Source organism: Rhinoderma darwinii, chromosome 5, assembly GCF_050947455.1.
Source record: "Rhinoderma darwinii isolate aRhiDar2 chromosome 5, aRhiDar2.hap1, whole genome shotgun sequence".
NCBI classification, from domain to species: domain Eukaryota; kingdom Metazoa; phylum Chordata; class Amphibia; order Anura; family Rhinodermatidae; genus Rhinoderma; species Rhinoderma darwinii.
Window position 1 is genome coordinate 189,719,866 of NC_134691.1, and position 26,755 is coordinate 189,746,620.

The 26,755-nt window shown below is 40.0% G+C and overlaps 1 protein-coding gene across 2 annotated transcripts in view; it reads right to left on the reverse strand.

The window, feature by feature from the left end:
- Window positions 1–26,755, reverse strand: part of LOC142651760 (NFX1-type zinc finger-containing protein 1-like) — a 100,625-nt gene that overhangs the window by 37,134 nt on the left and 36,736 nt on the right. For both annotated transcript variants that reach the window (XM_075826820.1, XM_075826819.1), the window contains exons 8-12: window positions 21,486–21,611; window positions 19,388–19,566; window positions 15,900–16,043; window positions 10,725–10,845; window positions 5,145–5,371 (exon numbers count right to left, since the gene is read on the reverse strand). In XM_075826820.1, the coding sequence (XP_075682935.1) occupies window positions 5,145–5,371; window positions 10,725–10,845; window positions 15,900–16,043; window positions 19,388–19,566; window positions 21,486–21,611 (797 nt within the window). The remainder of the gene's footprint in view (window positions 1–5,144; window positions 5,372–10,724; window positions 10,846–15,899; window positions 16,044–19,387; window positions 19,567–21,485; window positions 21,612–26,755) is intronic.

The window sequence follows — 26,755 nt, forward strand, 5'->3', positions numbered from 1 at the left end:
TTCTGTCTGACAATACTACACCCTGCTTAATGAAGGCCCCACCAAACAATACACAGTAGAACTTGTCCATATCATCAATAATTTCAACGCTGTATCAGACAGTTTAATGGACCTTATACCGGACAATCCCAGAATGGGAACATTCTACATGTTACCTAAAATACATAAAGAAGGCAATCCAGGGAGACCAATCATTTCAGGTGTTGGGACTTTAACTGAGAATATTTCTGGCTGGGTGTAAAATCTTCTAAAGCCCTTGGTGAGGTGCACACCCAGTTATGTCCAGGACACCACAGACGTACTCTGCAAATTCTCAGCCCTAGGTCCACTACCAAAGGGAACATTATTGGCAACTATGGATGTGGAATCTTTATATTCTAACATCCCCCATGAGGATGGCATAGCCGCATGCCAACACTTTCTTCAAAAGAACAATCTAGCGACAGAGCCAGCCCTACAACTCATCAGATTCGTACTCCATCACAATTATTTTTTATTTGACAAAGACATATATCTGCAATGTAAGGGAAGCGCTATGGGTAGCAAAATGTCACCACAATATGCTAACCTGTTCATGGCCGAACTAGAGGAAGAGTTTTTATCAACCTGCGCAACTAAACCTCTAGCATATTTCCGGTACATTGATGACCTGCTGATAATCTGGACAGGCTCTGAACATGAACTGCTTTCTTTCCATAAAAACTTCAACAAGTTCCATCCTACCATCAAACTCACTCTCAACTACTCTACATCTCAAATACATTTTCTGGACATGACCATATACATGAGAGACAATACCATACAAACAACAATCTACCATAAACCTACAGGCCGTCCAGCATATCTGAGATGGAACAGCTTCCATCCGAGACACATAAAGAAATCCATCATCTACAGCCAGGCTCTGCGATACATACGGATCTGTTCAGACTGTGAAGACACAAAACAACACCTGATATCACTGAGGAATACATTCTTACAACAGGGATACCATCCAAGGATTATAGATGATCAGATCTACAGAGCAACAAGAATTCCAAGGAGCAATCTTCTGGAGTACAAAAAGAAGGAAGACAACAGCAGGGTTCCCCTAGTGGTCATATACAACCCCAAATGAACATCTTGAGGAAAATTGCTGCTGATCTCCAACCTGTATTTAACAAAGACAATAAACTGAAGGAAATATTCCCAGATTTACCACTCCTTGCCTACAAACAGCCACCAAACCTAAGGAATCTCCTGGTCAGAAGTGCCCTCTCACCACCATCAGAGACTGGCACTTTTCCTTGCAACAGTAGAAAATGCAAGACCTGTACCAACATCTGTTCATCAAACACCATCCAGATACCAAACACGCAGCAGGGCTATAAAATCACTGGCATGTTCTCCTGTACATCCTCCAATGTAGTGTACATGATCCTGTGTACAAGGTGCATCAATAAAGGAATCTACATTGGAGAAACAATACAAAAACTACAAACCAGGATGAATCTTCACAGACATACAATAAAACAGGAGGTGGATACACCCATGGGAAAACATTTCTCTGGACCTGATCACAGTTTGGCAGATTTAAAGGTACTCATTCTGAAGGGTCATTTTAAAAACAACAGAGAAAGAAAAATTTGGGAATTCAAGATGATGATAAAATTCCAGTCATTGACACAAGGCCTCAATCTAACACCTGGATTTATGAGCCACTACATGGACACATGTCACATCCCCCATCAGACTGACTCCAGATGCCTTAACTCCTAAGTCATCACCCCTATAACCTCAGTTTTATTGCCCCGGCTTATCTTAATGATATATCACCTCATGTACTAATTGTCTTTGTGTAACATCTAAGGGTATGTTCACACGGCCTATTTACGGACGTAAATCGGGCGTTTTTGCCCCGAATTACGCCCGAAAATAGCGCCTCAATAGCGCTGACAAACATCTGCCCATTGAAAGCAATGGGCAGACGTTTGTCTGTTCACACGAGGCGTATATTTACGCGCCGCTGTCAAATGACGGCGCGTAAATAGACGCCCGCGTAGAAGAAGTGACCTGTCACTTCTTTGGCCGTAATTGGAGCCGCTATTCATTGACTCCAATGAATAGCAGCGCTAATTACGGCCGTAATTGACGCGGCGTTCAAGCGCCTGCACATGCCGGTACGGCTGAAATTACGGGGATGTTTTCAGGGTGAAACATCCCCGTAATTTCAGCCGTTACGGACCCCCGCCGTGTGAACATACCCTAAATGTTGTGCTTTTTTCGAAGTCATTCATTTGTAAACTGCCTGAAGAAGGGGCCTCTGTGCTCTGAAAGCCGCATATAGAACTTTTATGGTTAGCCAATAAAGGTATCATACCTACTATACTTTTGTCTTTTTTGACACAAAAGTATTTAACATTTCATATTGTCTCTGGCTAACACGGCACTACACTATTTTTTACTGTACTTCGTGAGTTTTCAAAAAATAGATGTGCTTTGCAAGTGTGTGAATAACGCATGCCACTCACAAAGCACACTAATGCATAACGCAACACACACGGACCAGATTCATGCGCCTTTTTCACGCGCGTTAATCTGATACGCTTGTGTGAATGTAGACTAACTGCAAAAAAACTACATTTACATGTTAAACTTAGATAGTTTTTCCTACATGCTATTACTATACAGTTATAAATCTACAAATATAGCCTCCATCCAACAATATATTGTTCTATAAGATACTGTCTTGCAAGATACACAAAACAGTGCTATATTAAAGGTATTATGTCATTAAGACCTCACCTGTCCAAAGGCTCTATTTGGGCATATGGATGTCCCCCCTCTAAGAGCCAGAACAAAGCTATTCCCACGTAGAGTAAATGCTGCAGAATTTCCGGAATGCAATTTTGCGCAGAAATTCTGCAGCATTTACAGTATCAGCAAAGTGAATGAGATTTAGCAGATCTCAGCCACACGCTCCGGGAAAAAAAACACAGAAAAGGAATGCGGAAAGTTTTTTGTGGTGCGACTTTAAATTCCGCAGTATGTCAATTTGCTGACACATCGCTTACATCAAAGCAAAAGTCTATGTCTACACTGGGGCCAGACCTAGACTTTTGTCTTGTAGTGAGTGATAAATTGCTGCCCATGCATTAGGCTAGGGCTATTTATCTCACTACAAACATCGTTGTGATATTGCTGCGAACGATTTATCGCTCACTATAAAACAAAAGTCTAGGTCTAGCTCCGTATTGTTGAGCTGATTGGCGGGCTGGCTTCCTTTAGAAAGTGGTCTTCATGAGTCAACAGAGTCAACCTCTTAACCTAAGTAACCTAAGTGTAAATTTATATACTTTTTTTTTATACAAATATAACAAACTATCTTTATTAATGCACATCAACAATCAAATTGCTGATAAGATATTTCAACATCCTAAATAGACCCACCACTAAAAACATGTGAAAGCGACACGAGGCATTTGTTTTCCACACCCCAATATTATTTCCATCAATCAATTCGAACACAAGAATATAAAAGTCTTATTTAGCCAACAGATAATGGTGAAATCACGATCACTATTTAGGGCATGACCACACATGGCGGAATTCCTCCGCAACTGTCCGCATCAATGCCGCACAGAATCTGCGTTGCAGATTCTGCAGCGGATCTGCACAAAATGTGCAGAAAATTGATGCGGACTGGCCGCTGCGGACTGCAGGAAAAGTGCTTCTCTTCTCCCTATTCAGTGCAGGATAGAGAGAAGGGACAGCACTTTCCCTAGTGAAAGTCAAAGAAATTCATACTTACCGCCCGTTGTCTTGGTGACGCGTCCCTCTTTCGGCATCCGGCCCGACCTCCCTGGATGACGCTCCAGTCCATGTGACCGCTGCAGCCTGTGCTTGGCCTGTGATTGGCTGCAGCCGTCACTTACACTGAAACGTCATCCTGGGAGGCCGGACTGTAGACAGACGCAGGGAGTTCTCGGTAAGTATGAACTTATATTTTTTTTTACAGATACATGTATATTGAGATCGGTAGTCACTGTCCCGGGTGCAGAAACAGTTACTGCCGATCGCGTAACTCTTTCAGCACCCTGGACAGTGACTATTTACAGACGTCTCCTAGCAACGCTCCCGTCATTACGGGAGCCCCATTGACTTCCTCAGTCTGGCTGTAGACCTAGAAATACATAGGTCCAGCCAGAATGAAGAAATGTCATGGTAGTAAAAACAATACGCTCCGCAGCACACATAAGATCTGCGGACTTCATTGCGGAATTTTGACTCTCCATTGAAGTCAATGGAGAAATTCCGCCATGAGTCCGCAACCAGTCCGCCACTGCTCCGCAACAGACAGAGCATGCTGCGGACACCAAATTCCGCTCCGCAGCCTATGCTCCGCAGCGGAATTGTACGCATCGTGTAAACGAACAGTGCTAAATTAAAGTGAAAGTCAATGGAGAAACGGCTCCGCTGCGGATTAACGCTGCGGAGTGTCCGCAGCGGAATTTAAGTGAAATTCCGCTATGTGTGAACCCGCCCTTATAAGTACATCAATCAAGAGAGTATCATCAAAAGAGTAAGCATCATGTCTAGATAAAGGGTTGACCAGTGTTTAAAAAAAAAAACAAAAAAAAAAAACACATTCGGGAGATGACAGAATACAAAACATTGAAAAAGATTCATACGGTAAAAATCATGTGTCTGCTTAAAGGCTATGTAAACCTTTTGAATGGCTTTTTTTTATTTTTATAAAAAGGTCAGTCGGTCATTGGTGCAACTTTATAAATAGTTTTTATAAAAAAAAAACATTTTACTTTTTGAGATACAGCTTCTTTGTATTCTGTATATAGAGCAGCTGAATCTGCCAGGTTATAAACTTAGATGTGATGGATAACAGGAGGGTCCTGCGGGTGAGAGACACACAGGACCGGCTTTCACTGAACCCGTCAGTCCCGTAGACCTGACGGGAGCAGGAATTAGCAAACAATAGAGCTGTTCTGTATAAAGAATACAAAGCAGCTGTATCACAAAAAGTAAAAATAATTTTTTTCGATAGTAAATATTTATAAAATTTCACCAATCACACTGAAAGACCTTTTTATTAAAAAAAAAAAATGCCATTCAAAGGTTTACATAGCCGCGGACTGTGCAGAACTTACCTCCCAGTCACTATCATTATCATGGTACTCAGGAGTATAGTTGGCTGTAGTAGATTCAGAAGTCAGGTCTTTATTTTTGCTTGCTCTTATTTGTGCTAATTCATCACGTATATCATCACCATCAATTTGGCGCTCAAGTAATGCAGTTTCAGGTTCTTTAATAATATCAATGTTTTCTTCTTTTTTTTCGGAAACAGCCTTGTTGTCTGTAGATTTCACCAATTGTTCTAAATTTTAATGGGGTGAAAAAATGTTTTCTGTTTTTTTGCATTTTTTTTAATAGTTAAATAGACCATAAAAATAAAAATATAAGGAAGACTATGTCAGAAATGTTAAACTTTTTATAATAACCAAGTGTGTCTTTCGCTGCGGATAAATTCAAGCACTGATAATATCTGCACTTCGCAAGAGTAAACAACCAATCAGAAATTATATTTGGCAGGAGGTTTTTTTTAAATCTGCACCGTGTTGTATCGATCATGGAATTGTTCTGGATTTTCCTCCGGATTTCATCCATTCCGATGAACTGGGGGAAATCCACAGCAAAATGTAGCTCATGTATTTTATTATGGAGTTCAGGCATTTTCTGCCACATTTAGGCTATTCACACGGCATATGTCCAGGCTGAAAAATACGAGGCTGATTTCAAGAGAAAACAATTTCTGTATTACTACCATTTCTGGAGCTGAATGTCAAAGCGTTTTTGGATTTTTGCAAGTGTTTTTTAAGCGTATTTTGATGTGTGTTTTTTAATCGTTTTTTGAAATGTCAATGGGAAATGGAAAAAATAAGTTTGTAAAATGCTTCAACAAGTGACGTTACTACTTTTTTACAAAGCGTATTGTAACGAGTTATTTAATTCAGCAGTGTAAACATACACCTTGTACACAGCATATTTCCCATTAAAAGCAATGAAAAGCTGTTTACAGGTGTATTTCAAATGTATTTCGGAGCGTAATACAAGCATTTTATGCTCCAAAACAGACAGGGAAAATAAGCTGTGTGAACATGCCATAGTGTTCAATGATCAAATGAAGGTTTAATTAAAAAGTTAATAATTTATTAAATTCAAAACTAAATCAAATATGGAATTTTATGCAATATTATGCCCATTTTTTTTAAATGTTTCTATGTTTTAATATGTTTCTATGTTAAGTTTTGTAGAATCCCATCTCAAGGAGTGATGTTCAACCAGATGCTTCAACCAAGTAAAGGCTTTATTGCAGCCGAGAACAACAGGAAATTATAGACAAATACAAGCAACAAAGCTATACAAAGGACTGCAGCATTCCCAGGACTTCTTAGGCTATTTTTACACTCAGCGTTTCAAAGTGTTTTTGGTGTCGTTTTGTCAAAAGTGCTGGGTCCAGATATTAGTGTAAAGTGTATAGTGAAAGATGAAAATGCCTACATACACAGTGTTTAAGTTTTTGTTGTTTTTGTAGCATTCTGGTAAAGAAAAACTTCAGTATGCTTTAAAAAAAACCAACATGGCGTTTTTCCTGGCAGTTTTCTCCATGGGCTTCTTTAGGCTGAATTTACATACAGCGTTTTGTTACGTTTTTGTGCGTTTTCCTGGCATTTTTAATGGCGTTTTTTATGCGTTTTTTCATGCAGTTTTAAGTGCGGCCAGATGTTACATTAAAGTCTATAGTAAAAGATGAAATGTTCTACAAACAACTGCATTTTGGTTTGTGGTGTTTTTGAGGCAATTTTGTGGTCAGTGGCGTCTTTTTCCAAATGCAGTATGCTCTGGGTTTGACTTTTTTTTCAGGCGTATTTGCCATAGGCTTCACTATAGGACTTCAAAAAGGCCCATAAAAGAAAATGTATAAAATGATACCATTTAAAAAAACACCACCCAAAACGCTATTATAAACACCTTAAAAAACGCATGTTACATTTGAAAACTGATAGCGTTTGTAGAAGCATTTTTTGATGCAGTTTAAACCACCAGAAATTTTCTGTGTGTGAAGGAGGCCTAACACAACTTCAAAAATGCCAGGGAAAACAGATGTACAAAAGGACACAACTTAAAAAAAAAGAATGACATAAAAAAACAAACATGTTACATTTATTAAAAACGATGCAGTTTTTACATGCTTTTTTTCATGCAGTTTAAAGTGCAAACTGTGTGATAGAGTCCTAAGGTTTTTTTTCTGCGTTGTAACCCCATAAGGATGCGGTCTATTTTTGGCTTCGGGGCGGGGCAATATTTTTAGTTTTTTCTTTCCCATTTTTTGAGAGGCATAACTTTTTTATTTTTCTGTTGACGTATCCGTATAAGGGCTTGATTTTGTAGGACAACTTTGGGGTACATATAATGTATTGAAAAAACATTTTGGGGTACACACAACTTTTGATGCACTTTTTAAAAAAACTGAGCCAAAAACTGCCACAAAAATGGCATCAAAATTATCTGTGTGATCCTGGCCTTATGGGGTTAAAATACAAAAAATAGTGTGTATAAGGCCAGTTTTTGGTTTTGCTTTTGAGCCAAACACACGAGTGGACAAAAGGAAAAAAAAAGTATCAGTCTTTTCTTTATACCCTTCCCTTAGATCCATTTCTGACATTGGTTCGGAGTGTCAAAAACTGCGTCAAAACCCTATGTAGGATCCTGGTCTAAATAAGGCCCTTAGGCTGCCATCACAGTTTGCATTTTAAACTACATGAAAAAACGCATGCAAAAACTACAGTGGATTTTAAATGTAACATGCTTTTTTTTCTGCCATTTTTTATCTAGTGTCCTTTTGAACATGCGTTTTTCCTGGCATTTTTGAAGTTCTATAGAGAACCCTATGGAGAAAACTGCTGCATTTTGTAAAAACCCCACTACCACCAAACTGCTACAAAATGTAAGCAATAAATTATATATACCCCAAAATGGTGGAATAAAATAAATCTTCACATTGCTAAATCAACTAGAAAACAAAAAAGTCATGGCTCTTGGGATGCAAGATAAAAAACTAAAATAAATCGTTGCGTCCTGAAGGCCTAAAGTAGGTTTCGTCCTTAAAGGGAAACTGTCACCAGCATTTCACCTATTGAACTTTACTTATCCCTCACTGGCCGCTGTTATCAAAAGTTCATTGCCGTTATCCCCTCTCCTAAACTCCTTCTCCGAATGTAAATAACGGCCTGCAAACATTTTGCGCCTTTTATCGTAATAATCCGGTGTCCCTTTGTGCGCACACACCAGAAGAGGACATCAATGCACAAGCGCAGGATTTTGTGTGCTGGGGTAAGGCAAAGAGCTGTCAATCAAAAGTAAGGAGGCGGGGTAAACTCGGAAAGACTTGAGGAATGAAGATATGACTCTTTTCAAATGAAGATCTGACTCTTTTCAAATGAAGATCTGACTCTTTTCTGCTCATTAGCATACGGTGTGGGAACACTAAAAAACTGAATACTAAAGCTACAGAGCTGACTTAGGCCTCATTCACACGGCAGGGTTTCCCGGCCGGGTGCCGGCCGTTCATAAATCGGCCGGCACCCGGCTGCATTAGGAATGATAGACCCCTAATGGGGCTATTCACACGACCGATTTTTTGACGGCCGGGAAATCCGGCCGTCAAAAAATAGGACATGCTCTATCTTTGCCCGGGCACCCGGCCGCCCGGCTCCCATAGAAGTCTATGGGGCCGGGTATTACACGGCCATCACCGGAATGTGTCCCGAGTGATGGCCGGGTTTCCCGGCGCTTGCGCTCTATCTCCTCCTCCTCACAGCGCAGAGTGCATGTGAGGAGGAGGAGTTGATGCCATTCTGACGAATGGCATCGCTGTACACTGTGTGGCAGGGTCGGGGTGTACAGCAGGTGGAGGGAGCGCTGCGCTGGCTCCCTTCCCCTGCTTGTTAAAAGCACCCTGGCTCGGCGACACCTTCGATGGCGCCGCTAGTAGCAGCAGCTGCTGCGGCTGCTACTACTGTAGCGACGCCACTATAGCAGAGCAGGGAGGTATCTCCCCGCTCTGCTATGTGCTAGCCGCACTTTAGCTCCTTGAAGGAGCGGAATCCCCGTGTTTTCGGGGATTCCGCTCCTGGACAGAGCGCTTGATGTCTCTGTCCATATCTGGGCAGTGACATCAGGGGAAACTCCTGAAGCGGAATCCCCGAACACATGGGGATTCCCCTTCAGGAGCTGCCGCTGATGTCACTGTCCGGATCTGTCCGGCCCGGCACGGATGCATAACTTTATGCAAACCGGCCGGGCAAAATGGCCGATTTTACCGGCCGACACTCGGGCTCGGGAACGACCCGGTCGTGTGAATCCCGCCTAAGAAGACAGTTATAGTTTATATAGGAATGATTTTTCACCCACTACCACCAGGTAGTGCTGGTTTAATAGGTGAAATGCTGGTGACAGGTTCCCTTTAAAGTGTAGCTGAACGTTCAACAAACTTCTGATATGTCATAGTGACATGTCAGAAGTTTTGATTGGTGGGGGTACGAGCACTGAGACCCCCATCAATCGCTAAAATGAAGGGGCAGGAGCGCTCGTGTGAGCGCTTAGACCCTTTGTTTCTGTTCGGCCTTTTCCGGAAATCAATGTAGCGGAGTACAGGCACAATAGAAAGTCTATGAGCCCGAACTCCACTACATCGGCTTTCCGGAAAAAGCCGAACAGAAACGAAGCAGCTAAGCACTCACATGAGCGCTTCTGCCGCTTTGTTTTAGCGTTTGGTGGGGGTCTCAGTGAAAAAGGGATTCTTAGCACCATAGTTGCCTGTGATGCCAGGAGTCCCTGCCTCCCCACGGGAATACTGTCTCGTACTGTAATCATGTTTTCCGTACGGGACAGTTTTCCCGCAGCGAGGCAGGGGCTCCTAGCAACATTGATAACCATGATGCTAGAAGCTCGGTTCCCTGAACTGTGTTCGGTCCGTAAAATAAGGCTGACATACGGTCCGTATATCACGGACTGAACACGCTCGTGTGAGTCCAACCTAAGGCCACTTTCACACAACAGTATTTTGGTCAGTATTTTATATCAGTATTTGGAAGCAAAAACCAGGAGTGGAACATACCAGAGAATACTTATAATGGAAAGATTTGCACCTCTGCCGTGTTTTGCACTCACTCCTGGTTTTGACCTATTAATACTGATGCAAAATACTGTTATGTGAAAGAGACATAAACCATTTTCATACAGTACAGATTTGGTGATGATTTTGCTTCTGTTTTGTAAAGTCAAAACCAGGAGTGGCACCTAAAAGCTACGTAAACTTTTGAAAGTAATTTTTTCTAAATCAATGTTTTTTTTTTAATTTGAACAAAAATAATAATGACAATTTTTATTAATAAAAACAATTAAAAAGTTGTTCAAAATAAAACATTGTATTATTTAAAAAAAATAATCAAAAGTGATACAGAAAAAGTATCATAAGAACATTTTTTGATGCGCTCCAGGTTTTGGCTTAAAAATACGGATGGAAAATACTGACAATAACTGTACTGTGTGGACATTTAAATAAAGACACATTATTTGGAATGTTTTTTAGTCTATTGCAAACAATTTATTCAACAAAATATAAATGTTACTACTACAACTTTAGATACACAGCATAAGAACATTACCTTTTTCTTTGCAATGCTTTTCTTTTTTTCCACGGTTTGTGTGGCGCAGTGGTGCTAAACCTAGCCAGTCATAGAGGACATGGTTTATACACGTAATTCCATTTTTCACCTCAGACTGCTCCTATACAGTGTACATTTATTAAAGATTGATTAATAATTACAGCATTATTACGAGGTGCTTATGTTTTTAAACATATTTAGAAACATTTAAAAGAAGATGCATATATTTATAGGCTGTAAGTTGTGTTTTATGGTTGGAAAGCCTAAGGGTAAGGACACACAGGGCGGATACACTGCGTATAAGTACACAGCGTATCTGTTTTGGAATCCGAAGAGAATCCTGCCCGAAAAATTATACCAAACTGTGGTGCAGTTTTTTGGTTGGAATCTATGCTGTGGAAATACTACAGGAAAAAATAAATTTATACTTACCACCTGGGCATCGTCATTGCAACACATCTCTCTGCTTGGTCTCATGGGATGACGCTGTAGTCTATGTGACCGCTATAGCCTTTGAGTGGCTGCACGTTTTACCTGGAATGAAACGTCATCCCAGGAGGCCGGGCTGCACTCACAGCAGAGGATCGCGTCGCTATGACAGTGGCCGGGGGTAAGTATGAATCTTTTTATAATTTTTTAACCCAAAAAATTCTTTATTTTTCTTTTGATATGTGATTTTTGCAGCGGAATCGCAGTTTTTCCGCCACAAAGATCGCAACATTTGCTTATTTGTTGTGGGTTTACATCCCCATTAAATTCAATGGGGGAAAACCCGCAACAGAAGAGCAGCGATTACGCAGAATGAATTGACATGCTGTGGATTAAAAAAACGCACCGCAGGTCAATTTATGAACGCTTTATCAGCTGATTTTTTTTCTGCGTCTACTGTACTACGCTGATGATTTTCTATCTATCTATCTATCTATCTATCTATCTATCTATCTATCTATCTATCTATCTCATATCTATCTATCTATCTATCTATCTATCTATCTATCTATCTATCTATCTATCTATCTATCTATCTATCTATCTATCTATCTCATATCTATCTATCTATCTATCTATCTATCTATCTATCTATCTATCTATCTATCTATCTATCTATCTATCTATCTATCTATCTATCTATCTATCTAAGGCCTCATTTACACGAGCGTAATATACGCGCGTGCGACGCGCGTGCTTTTCACGCGTGTCGTACGCACCTATATTACTCTATGGGGCAGTGCAGACAATGCGTGAATTTTGCGCAGCGCGAGTGCGTTGCGTAAAACTCACGACATGTTCTATAATCGTGCGTTTTTCACGCATCACGCACCCATTGAAGTCAATGGGTGTGTGAAAACCACGAAGGTCGCACGGAAGCACTTCCGTGCGAACTGCGTGATTCGCGCAAGAGCTGTCAAAAGGATGAATGTAAACAGAAAAGCACCATGTGCTTTTCTGTTTACAAACATCCAAACGGAGTGTCTTTGAGATGAGCGAAACCGGACATCCGAACCGAAATTTCCGGTACGCGATGTCAGGAGATAGTCACTGTCCAGGGTGCTGAAAAAGTTAAACTGTTTCTGCACCCTGGACAGTGACTTCCGATCCCAATATACACGAACCTGTAAAAAAAAAAGAAGTTTGACTTACCGATAACTCCCGGCTTCTTCCTCCAGTCTGACCTCCCGGGATGACAATTCAGTCCAAGTGACAGCTGCAGCCAATCACAGGCCAAGCACAGGCTGCAGCGGTCACATGGACTGCCACGTCATCCAGGGAGGTGGGGCCAGATGTCAAGAGAGGCGCGTCACCAAGGACGCGTCACCAAGGACGCGTCACCAAGGCAACGGCCGGGAAGTTCTCGGTAAGTACGAACTTCTTTTTTTTTTTAACAGGTTGCTCGATATGGTGATCGGAATTCACTGTCGAGGGTGCTGAAAGAGTTACTGCCGATCAGTTAACTCTTTCAGCACCCTGGACAGTGACTGACGTCGACTAGCCTCATCTCTATGATGGCGGCTGCGTGAAAATCACGCAGCCGCGCATCATACACGGATGACACACGGAGCTGTCAAGTGACTTTTGCGCACGCAAAACGCTGCGTTTTTTTGCGTGCGCAAAACGCACACGCTCGTGTAAATGAGGCCGAAGGCAGGGGCTAGTTAACAATACTGGCTGGGGCATCAGCATTGCACCATTTTAAGAGCCCGGGAATATATGATCTTATCTCTATATACATGAGACTGGGATGGGACAGTCTGACATTATTTTGCAATGATTCTATTCTGAACTATGAGATGACAATGCTGCGTCTTTCTCTGGCAGCCTTGGTTATTATGCAGAAATTCATACCAATTAAAGCTAAGATGTAGGAACTTAATTTTCTTATCTACTGTATATGCAGCTAATGCAGTTAATATACCAGTGGTACAATGTAATACCAGATAATCACATATTATTAGAGGACATTGCGATAAATTAGGAGCTCAGCTCTGCTACATACTACTAAAGGCCCTTTTACATGGGCCAATTATCGGGCAAATGATCGTTCATTTGCTGATCGTATAGTTTTAAAAAACTAAAATATTATCATTGTCGGCAGCACATCTCCCTGTGTAAACGTATGGGGACGAACAGTGATCGGAGTAATGATCGCTCGTTCCCATACATAGCTCCTTGTGATTTGAGCAAACGAGCGACGATCAACGAGCTGTGTCGTTGATCAGCGCTCGTTACACTGGCCAAAATTGGCCGATGTAAAAGGACCTTCACTCGGTTTCACTTGTACTGCTACATTCCACTAACTGAACTCTGTTACGCTTGTATTTTAAAGGTAACTGATCAAATATAAAGAAAACTCATTCCAGTTTGAGTTTAATGCATTATGATGCTATTTGCAAATTAATAACTCTGTTATTATTTGCATTAAGCTCATACACAAGTATCATGTACTTAGCTATAGAAAGCATTTCTACGGCCCGGACAAACCACCATAAATATACGGGAAGGTGTCTGGTGGCCGATAGAAATTAATGGGTCAGTAATTTATCCGCAATTACGGATTCGTAATTGCGGATAAAAATTACTTTCGTGTGCATGAGGCCTTAGGCCACGACTACCTTGTGTTTAAATGCGAAGTCACATACAATTTTAGTTTATAGGAATACAGGACATTGCATGTGTACATACAATGTCATGCGTCTGCGATTTTGCAATCACAAGAAAATCCAGTGTTATTAATGGCCCTCAATCCGACTTCCTGTAGGTATTATATCGCATGGAAAGCCAGCCTTAAACATAAAACACAACTTGAATGGTTGAGTGATTCACTTTCAGACGTGGAGGAATTGCTGTTAAATTCCGCTGCAGACAGCCCGCAGTAGAAATAAGCAGCAGTCTTTTTTTCCATTACTTTCTATGCCTTTTTAGGTAACTAAAAAGTAGTTGCGGAAAATAGGCTGCGGTGCAGAATTTTCATTCCGCAGCATGCAACGGAGAAGCAGCGGATTTTCACTATGGATATAAGCCTGTGTAAAGGCTGAAATCTGTGGCAAGTCCGCAACGTATTACCTGTCAAATATGCAACTGTTGCTGCAGATGCGTTGCGTAATTGCCACGAATTTTCAGCAAAATCTGCAGTGGAAAATTTCTGCCACATCTGAACATGCCCGCAAAGGGGAAGCATAATGAAGTTGAGTACCAAAAGTGTCTAGAATGGTCATTAACCCCTTCCCGCTGCAGTCACTTTTGACCTTCCTGACAGAGCCTCATTTGTCCAAACTGACATTTTTGTGTCGACAAAGCTGTGTCAGGGCTTTTTTTATTTGCGGGATGGGCTGTCGTTTTTATTGGTACTATTTTGGGGTGACTTTTTGATCACTTTTTATTCCTTTTTTTGGTGCAAGATGTAACCTAAAAATAGCGATTCCGGTGTAGTTTTTCATATTTTTTCTTACAGTGTTCATCGTGCGGGATACATTACATAATAGTTTTATAGTTTGGGTCACAACGGATGTGGCGATACCAATTATGTATATATATATATATTTTTTTTTTCCTCATTTTTTCCAATAATAAAAGATTATGGAAAAAAAAGCACTGTGCTGCTTTCTTTCTGATCGACTTTCTTTGGAAAGCTGAGCGAGCAGTGTACGGACTCATAGACTTTCTATTGAGCACATAGACTGCTCCGAGTGCAGCCAATCAAAAACAAAGTGGCACATCACTTCTGCCACTTCGTTTTAGCAATCGGTGGGGGTCTCAGTGCTGGAACTCCTACCGATCAAAACTTCTCACATGTCACTATGATAAGTCAAAAGTTTTTTAAATGTTTACTTACACTTTAATTCTAATGTCCACCTAATTTATAACCATGTCATTGAAGGTCTAATATTCTGTGATCATTAATCCTTTTATATATCTTTATAGTGGTTGGATCTTTATCAGAGCTCCAAATCCACCGTAATTGAGTTAAATGATAACATTCTGGCAGCCTAGAGTACCCACTAGAGGGAGCTTATGAGTTTACTACATACTGTGTTATTATTGATTTCAATGTATATGCTGTAAGCTCTTTAGCTTCCCCTCATTTAAATGTATGTCTATGCGTGAGATTTGCAGCAGAAAAATTGTGCTACACCAACAGATGTAGCCAACTTTATATTGACTATGATAACTTTCTGCAGCGTGATATCACACAACAAAGGCCATTGAAAAAGTAAACTTAAAGTTTCTTGACACTGTGTATTTAATGCGTTAAAAGTCAAGGTAAAGATGGCTACATCTGTATAATGATAAACAATAAAATTAATCAGCACAGAATTATGGACCTTTTAAAAAAATAAAAATGTGAACAAGGGTGGATATTCACTTCAAAGGGGTATTCCTATCACAGACAATTGTGGCATATCCACAGACAAGGAGAATACACTAGTTCTGAGGTGGGAGCTGCATCTATCAGAGCCACATCTTGTGGATGTGCCATAACAATATTCTTTATTTATATAGCGCCAACATATTGTGCAGTGACTAAACAAATTAATAATTCAAACAGAAGTGAGGACCTTGCTAGCAAGAGCTTACAATCAATGCCATAATTGTCTGTGATGAGAATACCACTTTAAGACCATCATTTAAAAAAATCAGATGTCTAGAAACAAAATGAATTAATGAACACAACAGTACCTTGCTAAAGATGAGATTTTGCCACATAACATCATCAATATACTGCTTCATGAGGTATTCTGATAGAACCTCACTATCGGCACTGTCAAGGATCTCTCTTCTGGACAAAATTTTACGCTTTATTGTCTCTGCTTCTTCTTTTAACTATGAAATGTCAAGACAAAGTTAAATAGCTGGTACGACACAATCAGTATTCTTAGTTGTTAAAATTTAAAAATGTTTCCTTAAAGGGCAGGGATAACCATGTTCACAAACTTTGTGCCATTTAGTCCTGCCTATTAACAATGTATTTTCAATAACTATGTTCTGGTATAAGGGTATATTTACAGATGGCAGAGCTGCAGAAACAACATTTCAAACATCTAAATGGGGTTGTTCTGTAAGCCCCATTAAGATGTATTGGACAGTGAAAACCACATGTAAATTTACTCTAAAGGACAGACAAAACTTGGAAAAGACAATCCTCTGATTTCTTTTATGGCTGAATGAGCAAAGGAGAGGTTAATGAAACCTGTTTTGTCCTGTCTTTGAATAGAAAAAGAGATCAGGTTTGTATAAGCAACTTTGCCAACATTGCCGTTAAAAAAGTAATTACCTGCACCGGCCTCCTAAGGGGAAAACCGGCTGGGCCTGTGGTATACTGGCCAGGTGGCAATCATTAATGGAATTGAAGATAATGTTTTTGTGTCAAGTGTTTCTTAAACAATTTTTTAGTTCACTGATACTTGTTACCCATAGTACTGAGAGTACTGAGTACCCATCGATCACTAAAAGAAAGCAGCAGGAGCGCTTGGGTGAGCACTGTGCTTCGTTTCTGATCGGCTTTCCTTGGAAAGCTGAGCGAGCGGTGTATGGACTCATAGAATTTCTATTTACCCCGAACACTGATTTGAGGAAAGCCGATCAGAAACTAAGCGACACAGCGCTCACCTGAGAGCTTCTGCTGCTTCATTTTTGCAATCGATGGGGGTCTTAGTGCTCAGACCCCCACCGATCAAAACTTCTGACATGTCACTGTGACATACACTACCGATAGAAGAGACTTGAGTCTATAAGTCTTTTTGTAAATAAAATATTGAATTTTATTAGATCAAATTCTAAAAAATACCATTCAATATATAAAAAATGTATCTACACAGATGGAAAGGAATACCAAATATGAGAATCACATCAATGGTAATTATTATAATATAATATGCATGACAGCAAAGGCATGGTACCAAAGTGCATAATGCAAGTACATTCAGTAGGTGGTGTACTCTGAAGATAAAGTATTGTGACAGAGCATATAAGTAAAGCCCGCAGTATCTATCACAAGCCCACAGTATATCTTACACAGTATTGAGTATCGGTATTTCAGCTCTATATAACAGACCCACAGAGTAAAGTGCTTAGGGCAAAATAAATCCAATATGTGAGAACAAACCACTGACCTGTCATGCTGGATCATTAAAGTGTAGCTAAACGTTCAACAAACTTCTGACATGTCATAGTGACATGTAAGAAGTTTGTATTGGTGGGGGTCTGAGCACGGAGACCCCCACCAATAGCTAGAAGGAAGTAGCTGAAGCGTTCGTGTGAGCGCTCAGCCGCTTCGTGTCTGTTCGGCTATTTCCGGAAATAAATGTATCGCTGTATGGACTCAATAGACAGTCTATGAGCCTGTACTCCGATACATTTATTTCCGGAAAAAGCCGAACAGAAACGAAGCAGCTGAGTGCTCACACGAACGCTTCAGCTGCTTCGTTCTAGCAATTGGTTTGGGTCTCTGTGCTCAGACCCCCACCAATCCAAACTTCTGACATGTCACTATGACATGTCAGAAGTTTGTCGAACATTTAGCTACACTTTAAGTTAGCGTCCTGCCTTGACACGCGTTTCGGCTTCCGCCTTCATTTGGGGGTGGCGCTTAAAGTTTCGAACTCTCTATTTATATGGTGACCATTTGGAAAGTGACCTACTCCATGTGGAAGAATAAATTAAAACAAATACCTTGGTTCATTGGCGGCGCCGTGTTTCGTTTAACCATGGCATCACAACAAATGTGAGGCGTACACACGCTTATCTCATCACGTCGTGTCGCCTCACATGATACATGACGCCAACAACATGTGTTGTGATGCCATGGATAAATAGATAAAAAGGGAGTTTGGAACTTTAAGCGCCACCCCAGATGAAGGCGGAAGCCGAAATGCACGTCGGGGCAGGAAGCTAACTTAGGGATCCAGCATGACAGGTCAGTGGTTTGCTCTCACATATTGGATTTATTTTACACTAAGCACTTTACTCTGTGGGTCTGTTATATAGAGCTGAAATACCGATACTCAATACTGTGTAAGATATACTGTGGGCTTGTGATAGATACTGCGGGCTTTACTTATATGCTCTGTCACAATACTTTATCTTCAGAGTACACCTCCTACTAAATGTACTTGCATTATGCACTTTTGTACCATGCCTTTGCTGTCATGCATATTATATTATAATAATTACCATTGATGTGATTACCATATGTTGGTACTCCTTTCCATCTGTGTAGATACATTTTTTATATATTGAATGGTATTTTTAGAATTTGATCTAATAAAACTTTATATTTTATTTACTAAAAGACTTATAGACTCAAGTCTCTTCTATCGGTAGAATATATTTAAAGAGTACAGTCATGTTACTTTAGGGGACCTATAATGTAAAATGGTGTGTATGTATGACTTGTGGATAGGTTGTGTCACTATGACATGTCAAAAGTTTTTTAAAGTTAAGTTACACATTAAAGAGACGATACGCTGCACATGAACTGGACTAGAAAGGATAAAGGTATAGGAATAGGTAGATTTAATGTTAATTCCCTTTCTTTAATTTGTGAGCATATTTTCCCATTTTTAGTGAGATTGCAATAGTATAACTATTATAATAAGTGCTATGACTGTGCTTCTTTATTGTGTGATACCATTTTCATTTCTCTTGAGAATTGTGTGATATACCATGCAAATGATTAAACATCATCTTCAGCTCCTCACATACACTTTGTCCTATGTCACCGGGGTCCTTCTACCCAAGCATCACATATTATATAGTCCATGGATCGGGACTACTTGCAAGGCACCTACCCATCTTGTAAACTGTGAGTGCTGCTGCTTTCTGCTTGTCTATATATATATATATATATATATATATATATATATATATATATATATGAACTTGGATGTATCTTATCATCAGGTGTGTCCTATATTCCAATAAATATGGTATATATTGAGATCAATTCAACATACAAGCTAAATCCCAAAGGAGCACTATCTCTCATATGCCATATTTTATACTGTTTATCTAATGTTGGTTTTTGCAAAGGTTCAAAGCAATTCAATACATAAATGATTGTGTGTGCCAGAAAGTGTCTTTATGTAATACAATGAATGAGTATATTTCTTGTATAAGCATGCAGATATATAATGTAACATTAAAGAAAATATCAAGATTCAACATACTGTTTCATATATGTCTATTAAATCTTCATCCCAGTCTTCAATCCAGTGATCCCAGGCGGGGCCCCTACCATCTCTTTCAAATTGTTTCCTCAGTGCAGTCAAGTTACATCTCTGCATAAGAAAACTGTTGCTCCTTGATCCCACTCTAACAATATTGCAGTGTTTGAATTTATATATCCCTGAAAACAAACATCATGTGATAGTGGAAATCTAAATACAGCACATATACATAAACTTTTTTTTTTGGAAACCCCAATTTTTCTCCTGTGAAATCATTATCTGACGTCTTTGTACAACTCTTTTGAAATTTTAATAGTAGTGAACCACTAAACAAGGTCGTTTTTACTTTGTAGAGCCCTGCTTTTCTTGTTCTTCGTATTGGTGCATAGTATATATTTTGTATACTCTTAAAATAGCAGTAAGAATAAGAAAAATAGGAAAAAATATTAACACTTAAAATGAATCCAAAACATACAACATAAACGTGTTCTAGGAGGCATACATATTTACTCATACTTTGGGCTCCTCCTATGCTAGTGAATGTGAAATAGTACAGTAGGGAAAAGGGGTTAAAAGGGTTGTCCAGGCATGGACAACTGATGACCTATCCACAGGATCAGCTGTCTCAGGCCGCTGGATGTTATGCAGGGTACGCAGTGTTCGGAGCCGGAAGAAGATGGCTCCATACACTGCATAGCGGCCACACTACAGAACAGAAACTCTGCTCCTATTCACTTGAATGAGAACAGACCTGCAGTACTGCAGGTCGGCCGCTATTCAGTGATCAGAACCATCTGCTTCCGGCATGGACATCCAGTACCCGGAGCAGCTTATATGATAGGTGGATGTCGGACCCCCACCCATCATATACTGATGACCTATCCTGTGTATAGGTCATCAGTTGTCCGTGTCTGGACAACCCCTTTAAGCTGGCCATACTGTACATCAGTGATTTCAGATGCTTGTTTTTTTCTAAACGACTTGTCATACACCGTTGATCTTTAAAGGTTGTCGTTTTGTACATCAACTCCATAAGTTAAAATAACAAAACACTGATCGATCCCTGCCTTGATCTGTGGCCTGGTCTAGGCTTTTATTAATGGGATGCAGATCTGTCATTTGGCATGAACAATTTTGCACCCAACAACAATCCAACACATCCAGAAATATCTGTCTTCGGTTGTTGTCTATCACGTGCGTATCACAAAAAGGCTACGACAGATGGCAAAAAATTGTCCAAATCAGCCTTTTCGACTGTTGAAAATCTTTAGTGTATGGCCAGGTTTAAGCTAAGGCTGATCTGTCTCTGGCTGCGAGAAACCTATGCTCACTCTACTGTCTGGATACCAGACAAGCTAATCTCACCCCTTTTCTTTAAGCCCCTTCTCCATATGTTTTCCACAAGAGATGCAGGAGACCAGGAGGAGATTGGACTACATGTGCAAAATTTGTTTAAGACTGTTTTATTTAAAAGCAGAAAGTCTTGTAGACGAACAGATAGGTGTTTTACTTCTCATTACATTTTAGGTCTAGTGTCCAGGGTACGAAAAAATTTTTGGGGTACAAATGTTATATTTATAGCGGTTGGTTCAATCACTATATGTTAACTAATCATACCTGCTAGTGTTGTCATAAATAGCAGATGTAAAATGATAAGCTTGTAACTGCTCGTAAAAGGAACAAAGGCTCAATTCTAGAATGATTAGACATTTACATGATCAATCATCCCCAACCACTAGAACTAAACTAAAACAATAAAGGGTGAGTTAGCTATTTATTTTAAGAAAGCAAGATCTCTTGTAAGTAAAGGGATTTATCATTACTATGCTCCACCTATATACTTGATAAAAAATCAAAACCTCAGATTAATTTCAGAAATGCGCTCAAAGATTGTAGCCTCATTTCCATTTCAGCCACTTTTAGAATATAGAAGATTATTTACTCTTTTTACTGTTTCCTTTTTCATTATTTTATGTAGACAGTTCACTGACAAATCTGAACTGTTGAGCTACAAAATTTGGAGTTAATTCTGACCTAGCCCATTCCTGGTGATGTAGTCATTGATGTCATAAGAATATATAAACATAAATCATTATACCTTCCAGAAATTGGTCAAGGGCATGGTTGGTGTAGCAAACAATTAGTATTGGCCTGTGTCCTTGCCTCCAAATGTGTCCATTATTCAGAAGAGTATGAACAATTTTCAGTCCAACATAAGTCTTTCCTGTAGGCAAATACATTGTTTTGTTATACATTAAATAAATACTAGATTAAAATACAAGAGAATATAAACAAATCAGAGACTTAATGATTAAGATTGCAAATATATACTAGAGCAGAGCATGTGAAAACTTAGTCATAGTCATTAGCCCCACTGGAAGAAAAGATATTCAGCCACACTGACAGGATCTAGACCGAGAATACACAACCTGATGATCCAGCTGTCGTGGTCCATGTCGGTACCAACGACAGAATAAATGGTAGGTGGAGGAGCCTTAAGAATAATTTTAAAGAACTAGGATACAAGCTGAAGGGAAGGACCTCCAAAGTAGTATTCTCAGGAATACTGCCTGTGCCATGCGCATCACAGGAAAGACAGCGAGAGCTCAGGGAGTTAAATGCATGGCTGAAGTCTTGGTGTAGAGGAGAAGGATTTGGGTTCCTAGAGCACTGGGCTGACTTTTCATTGGGGTACAAACTGTATTCTGCAGATGATTTGCACCTAAATGGAAGGGGGTCTGCTGTGCTGGGGGAGAGAATTCTAGCTGGGGTGGCGGAGTATTTAAACTAGGGCTGAGGAGGGAGGTCAATGTAGAAAAAAAAGGGGTAGCCAGGTTAGAGAGGGGTCAGACTATATTGGTGGGGGGAGAAACAGAATGTGGGGAGAGGACTAGACAACAAGATAAGGAGATCCTTTTGTTACAAAACATCAGTGTAAATAAAAAGGCCCGATTAATGTCAAATCACATTTCTGATAATAAAAGTGAAAAACTGACAGGATTCACTGGTGTGATATATGAGTAAAATATAACATTTATTTATAACTCTCTAAAAACAGGGGTACAATCACCACTGTGAAAAAGCCCCACCGCTGACATCTATGCGAGCATGCTTCCGTGGAGTACAGCAGAATACCTGCTGCTGAACTAAATATCGCTGGCATCCCTGGCCAGAGTGACCAAGCTACAGACCCCTGATGATGAGTATTGAAACGCGTTGGGTCGGTTGTGAATAGGAATTTTTTAGCATTGGGAACACTAGCATTGTTTGTATACCTCAACACTAGGAGCTTCCGGTGCGGTTATCACGGACTCTAGTGTGAATTAGGGTCAAGACTATTGTTATGCCCATTTTTCAAATGCTGATTCCGTATTGATATTCTTGTTGAACACTGAGCTATAGTAGGTTCACAATTGAATTAGAACTCAGAGTTTATTATTTAATACGTTTTTATACACACGGTGGGGCTTTTTCACAGTGGTGATTGTACTCCTGTTTTTAGAGAGTTATAAATAAATGTTATATTTTACTCATATATCACACCAGTGAATCCTTTAAAATTGTTATGTTGTGGGAGCACAATTGAATGTATCTTTGAAATACAGTGAATTCATGAAAAACTGACAGGCAAGTTAAAGTGTATGTTCACAAATGCCAGAAGTCTAGCAAGCAAAATGGGGGAGCTGGAGGCCTTGATACTGGAAGAAAATATAGATATAGTTGGTGTTGCTGAAACATGGCCAGACTCTTCACATGACTGGGCTGTAAATCTACAGGGTTTTACACTTTTTCGGAAAGACAGGACAAATAGGAAAGATGGTGGTGTATGTCTGTATGTGAGAAATGATATGAAGGCGAGTGTGAAAGAGACAATAGTGGGTGAATACTGTGAGGAGGTTGAAACCTTGTGGGTGGAACTAGAAAGGGAGGTAAACACTGAAAAAATTACTTTTGGTGTAATCTATAGACCCCCCAATATAACTGAGGAGATGGATGTTCAGCTATATAAACAGATGGAGCGGGCTGCACAGGCGGGTACTGTAGTGATAATGGGAGATTTTAATTTCCGGGATATTAATTGGTGTCATGGTTCGGCTTCAACTGCAAAGGGGAGACATTTCCTCAACCTGTTGCAGGAAAATTTTATGGGCCAGTTTGTGGAAGACCCGACTAGAGGTGAAGCTCTGTTGGATCTGGTCATTTCTAATAATGCAGATCTTGTTGGGAATGTCAATGTTCGTGAAAACCTCGGTAACAGTGATCATAATATAGTTACATTTTACCTATACTGTAAAAAACAAACGCAGGCTGGGAGGGCAAAAACATTTAATTTTAAGAAAGCCAATTTCCCCAGGATGAGGGCTGCAATTCAGGATATGGACTGGGAAAAACTAATGTCAAATAATGGGACAAATGATAAATGGGAGATTTTCAAATCTACTTTGAGTTATTATAGTGCAAAATTTATTCCTATAGGTAACAAGTATAAACGACTCAAATTAAACCCCACATGGCTTACACCTTCTGTGAAAGGGGCAATACATGACAAAAAAAGGGCATTTAAAAAATACAAATCTGAGGGTACAGCTGTAGCCTTTGTAAAATATAAAGAGCTTAATAAAATCTGTAAAAAGGTAATAAAATCAGCAAAAATACAAAATGAAAGGCAAGTGGCCAAGGATAGTAAAACAAATCCCCAAAAATTCTTCAAGTATATAAATGCTAAAAAGCCAAGGTCTGAACATGTAGGACCCCTAGATAATGGTAATGGGGAGTTGATCACAGGGGATCAAGAGAAGGCAGAGTTACTAAATGGGTTCTTTAGCTCTGTATATACAACTGAAGAAAGAGCAGCTGATGTAGCCGGTGCCAGTGCTGTTAATATATCAGTTGATATACTGAATTGGATGAATGTAGAGATGGTCCAAGCTAAATTAAATAAAATAAATGTGCACAAGGCCCCGGGACCAGATGGGTTACACCCTAGAGTTCTTAAAGAGCGTAGTTCAGTTATTTCTGTCCCCCTTTTCATAATATTCAGAGAATCTCTAGTGACTGGTATAGTGCCAAGGGACTGGCGCAGCGCAAATGTGGTGCCTATTTTCAAAAAGGGCTCTAGGTCTTCCCCAGGTAATTATAGACCAGTAAGCTTAACATCCATCGTGGGGAAAATGTTTGAGGGGCTATTGAGGGACTATATACAGGATTATGTGACAATAAATAGCATTATAAGTGACAGCCAGCACGGTTTTACTAAGGACAGAAGTTGTCAAACTAACCTAATCTGTTTTTATGAAGAGGTGAGCAGAAGTCTAGACAGAGGGGCCGCTGTGGATTTAGTGTTTTTGGACTTTGCAAAGGCATTTGACACTGTCCCCCATAGACGCCTAATGGGTAAATTAAGGACTATAGGTTTAGAAAATATAGTTTGTAATTGGATTGAGAATTGGCTCAAGGACCGTATCCAGAGAGTTGTGGTCAATGATTACTTCTCTGAATGGTCACCGGTTATAAGTGGTGTACCCCAGGGTTCAGTGCTGGGACCACTATTATTCAACTTATTTATTAATGATATAGAGGATGGGATTAATAGCACTATTTCTATTTTTGCAGATGACACCAAGCTATGTAATATAGTTCAGTCTATGGAAGATGTTCATGAATTGCAGGAAGATTTAAACAAACTAAGTATTTGGGCGTCCACTTGGCAGATGAAGTTTAATGTAGATAAATGTAAAGTTATGCATCTGGGTACCAACAACCTGCATGCATCATATGTCCTAGGGGGAGCTACACTGGCGGATTCACTTGTTGAGAAGGATCTGGGTGTACTTGTAAATCATAAACTCAATAACAGCATTCAGTGTCAATCAGCTGCTTCAAAGGCCAGCAGGATATTGTCGTGTATTAAAAGAGGCATGGACTCGCGGGACAGGGATGTAATATTACCACTTTACAAAGCATTAGTGAGGCCTCATCTAGAATATGCAGTTCAGTTCTGGGCTCCAGTTCATAGAAAGGATGCCCTGGAGTTGGAAAAAATACAAAGAAGAGCAACGAAGCTAATTAGGGGCATGGAGAATTTAAGTTATGAGGAAAGATTGAAAGAATTAAACCTATTTAGCCTTGAAAAAAGACGACTAAGGGGGGACATGATTAACTTATATAAATATATTAATGGCACATACAAAAAATATGGTGAAATCCTGTTCCTTGTAAAACCCCCTCAAAAAACAAGGGGGCACTCCCTCCGTCTGGAGAAAAAAAGGTTCAAGCTTCAGGGGCGACAAGCCTTCTTTACAGTGAGAACTGTGAATCTATGGAATAGCCTACCGCAGGAGCTGGTCACAGCAGGGACAGTAGATGGCTTTAAAAAAGGGTTAGATAATTTCCTAGAACAAAAAAATATTAGCTCCTATGTGTAGAAATTTTTCCTTCCCTTTTCCCTTCCCTTGGTTGAACTTGATGGACATGTGTCTTTTTTCAGCCGTACTAACTATGTAACTATGTAACCTTGTGTTGGTCTAAGGACCAACGTGTCAGAATTTTTCTATTTCTAGGGGATTCAATAAATCCAGGCACAGCTGATCATACAGACTAACAATGAAGGGGACTGGAGGTCAAACCCACCACAGATCAATTATTAATAACCTGTCCCAAGGATATGCAAACAATATTAAAGTCTTAAAATCCCCTTTAAGCTTAAAAGACTCGCTATAGTGGCCCAAGAATGGCAGAAGGAGCATAATGTGTATGTCGCCTATTATCTCTTAATGCTTAACTTTCATAGGGTTTCCAATAAACGACACTCACCTGTTTTTAAGCAGATAGTTATGTAATTTATTAGTAACATATCTGTTTAAATATATGCGCATATACAGTTAGGTCCAGAATTATTTGGACAGTGAAACAAGTTTTGGCATATTAGCTGTTTACCAAAACATATTAAATATACAGTTATATAATCAATATGGGCTTAAAGTGCAGACTCTCAGCTTTAATTTGAGGGTATTCACATCCTACTTTGAGGAAGGGTTTAGGAATTACAGCTCTTTAATATATAGCTGCCACTTTTTCAAGGGACCAAAGGTTATTGGACAGTTATTTCAAAAGCTATTTCATGGGCTGCATGGGCTATGGGCTTAAAGTGCAGACTCTCTGTAATGACGGGGGTAAGGAAAAAGACAAGTGAGCCCTAATCTACCCGCCACTCAGTCCCTGCCTACTTGCAACGACCCGCCCTACGCGACGGGGTACAACTGGGCGACAGTCCCTACGCTCAATAAGTGCACGACAGACAAACAGACAAGGGTATACAGAAGCAAGGGAAAAGGGGCAGTTGCCCACGGCAACACCGAGAGCAACAAG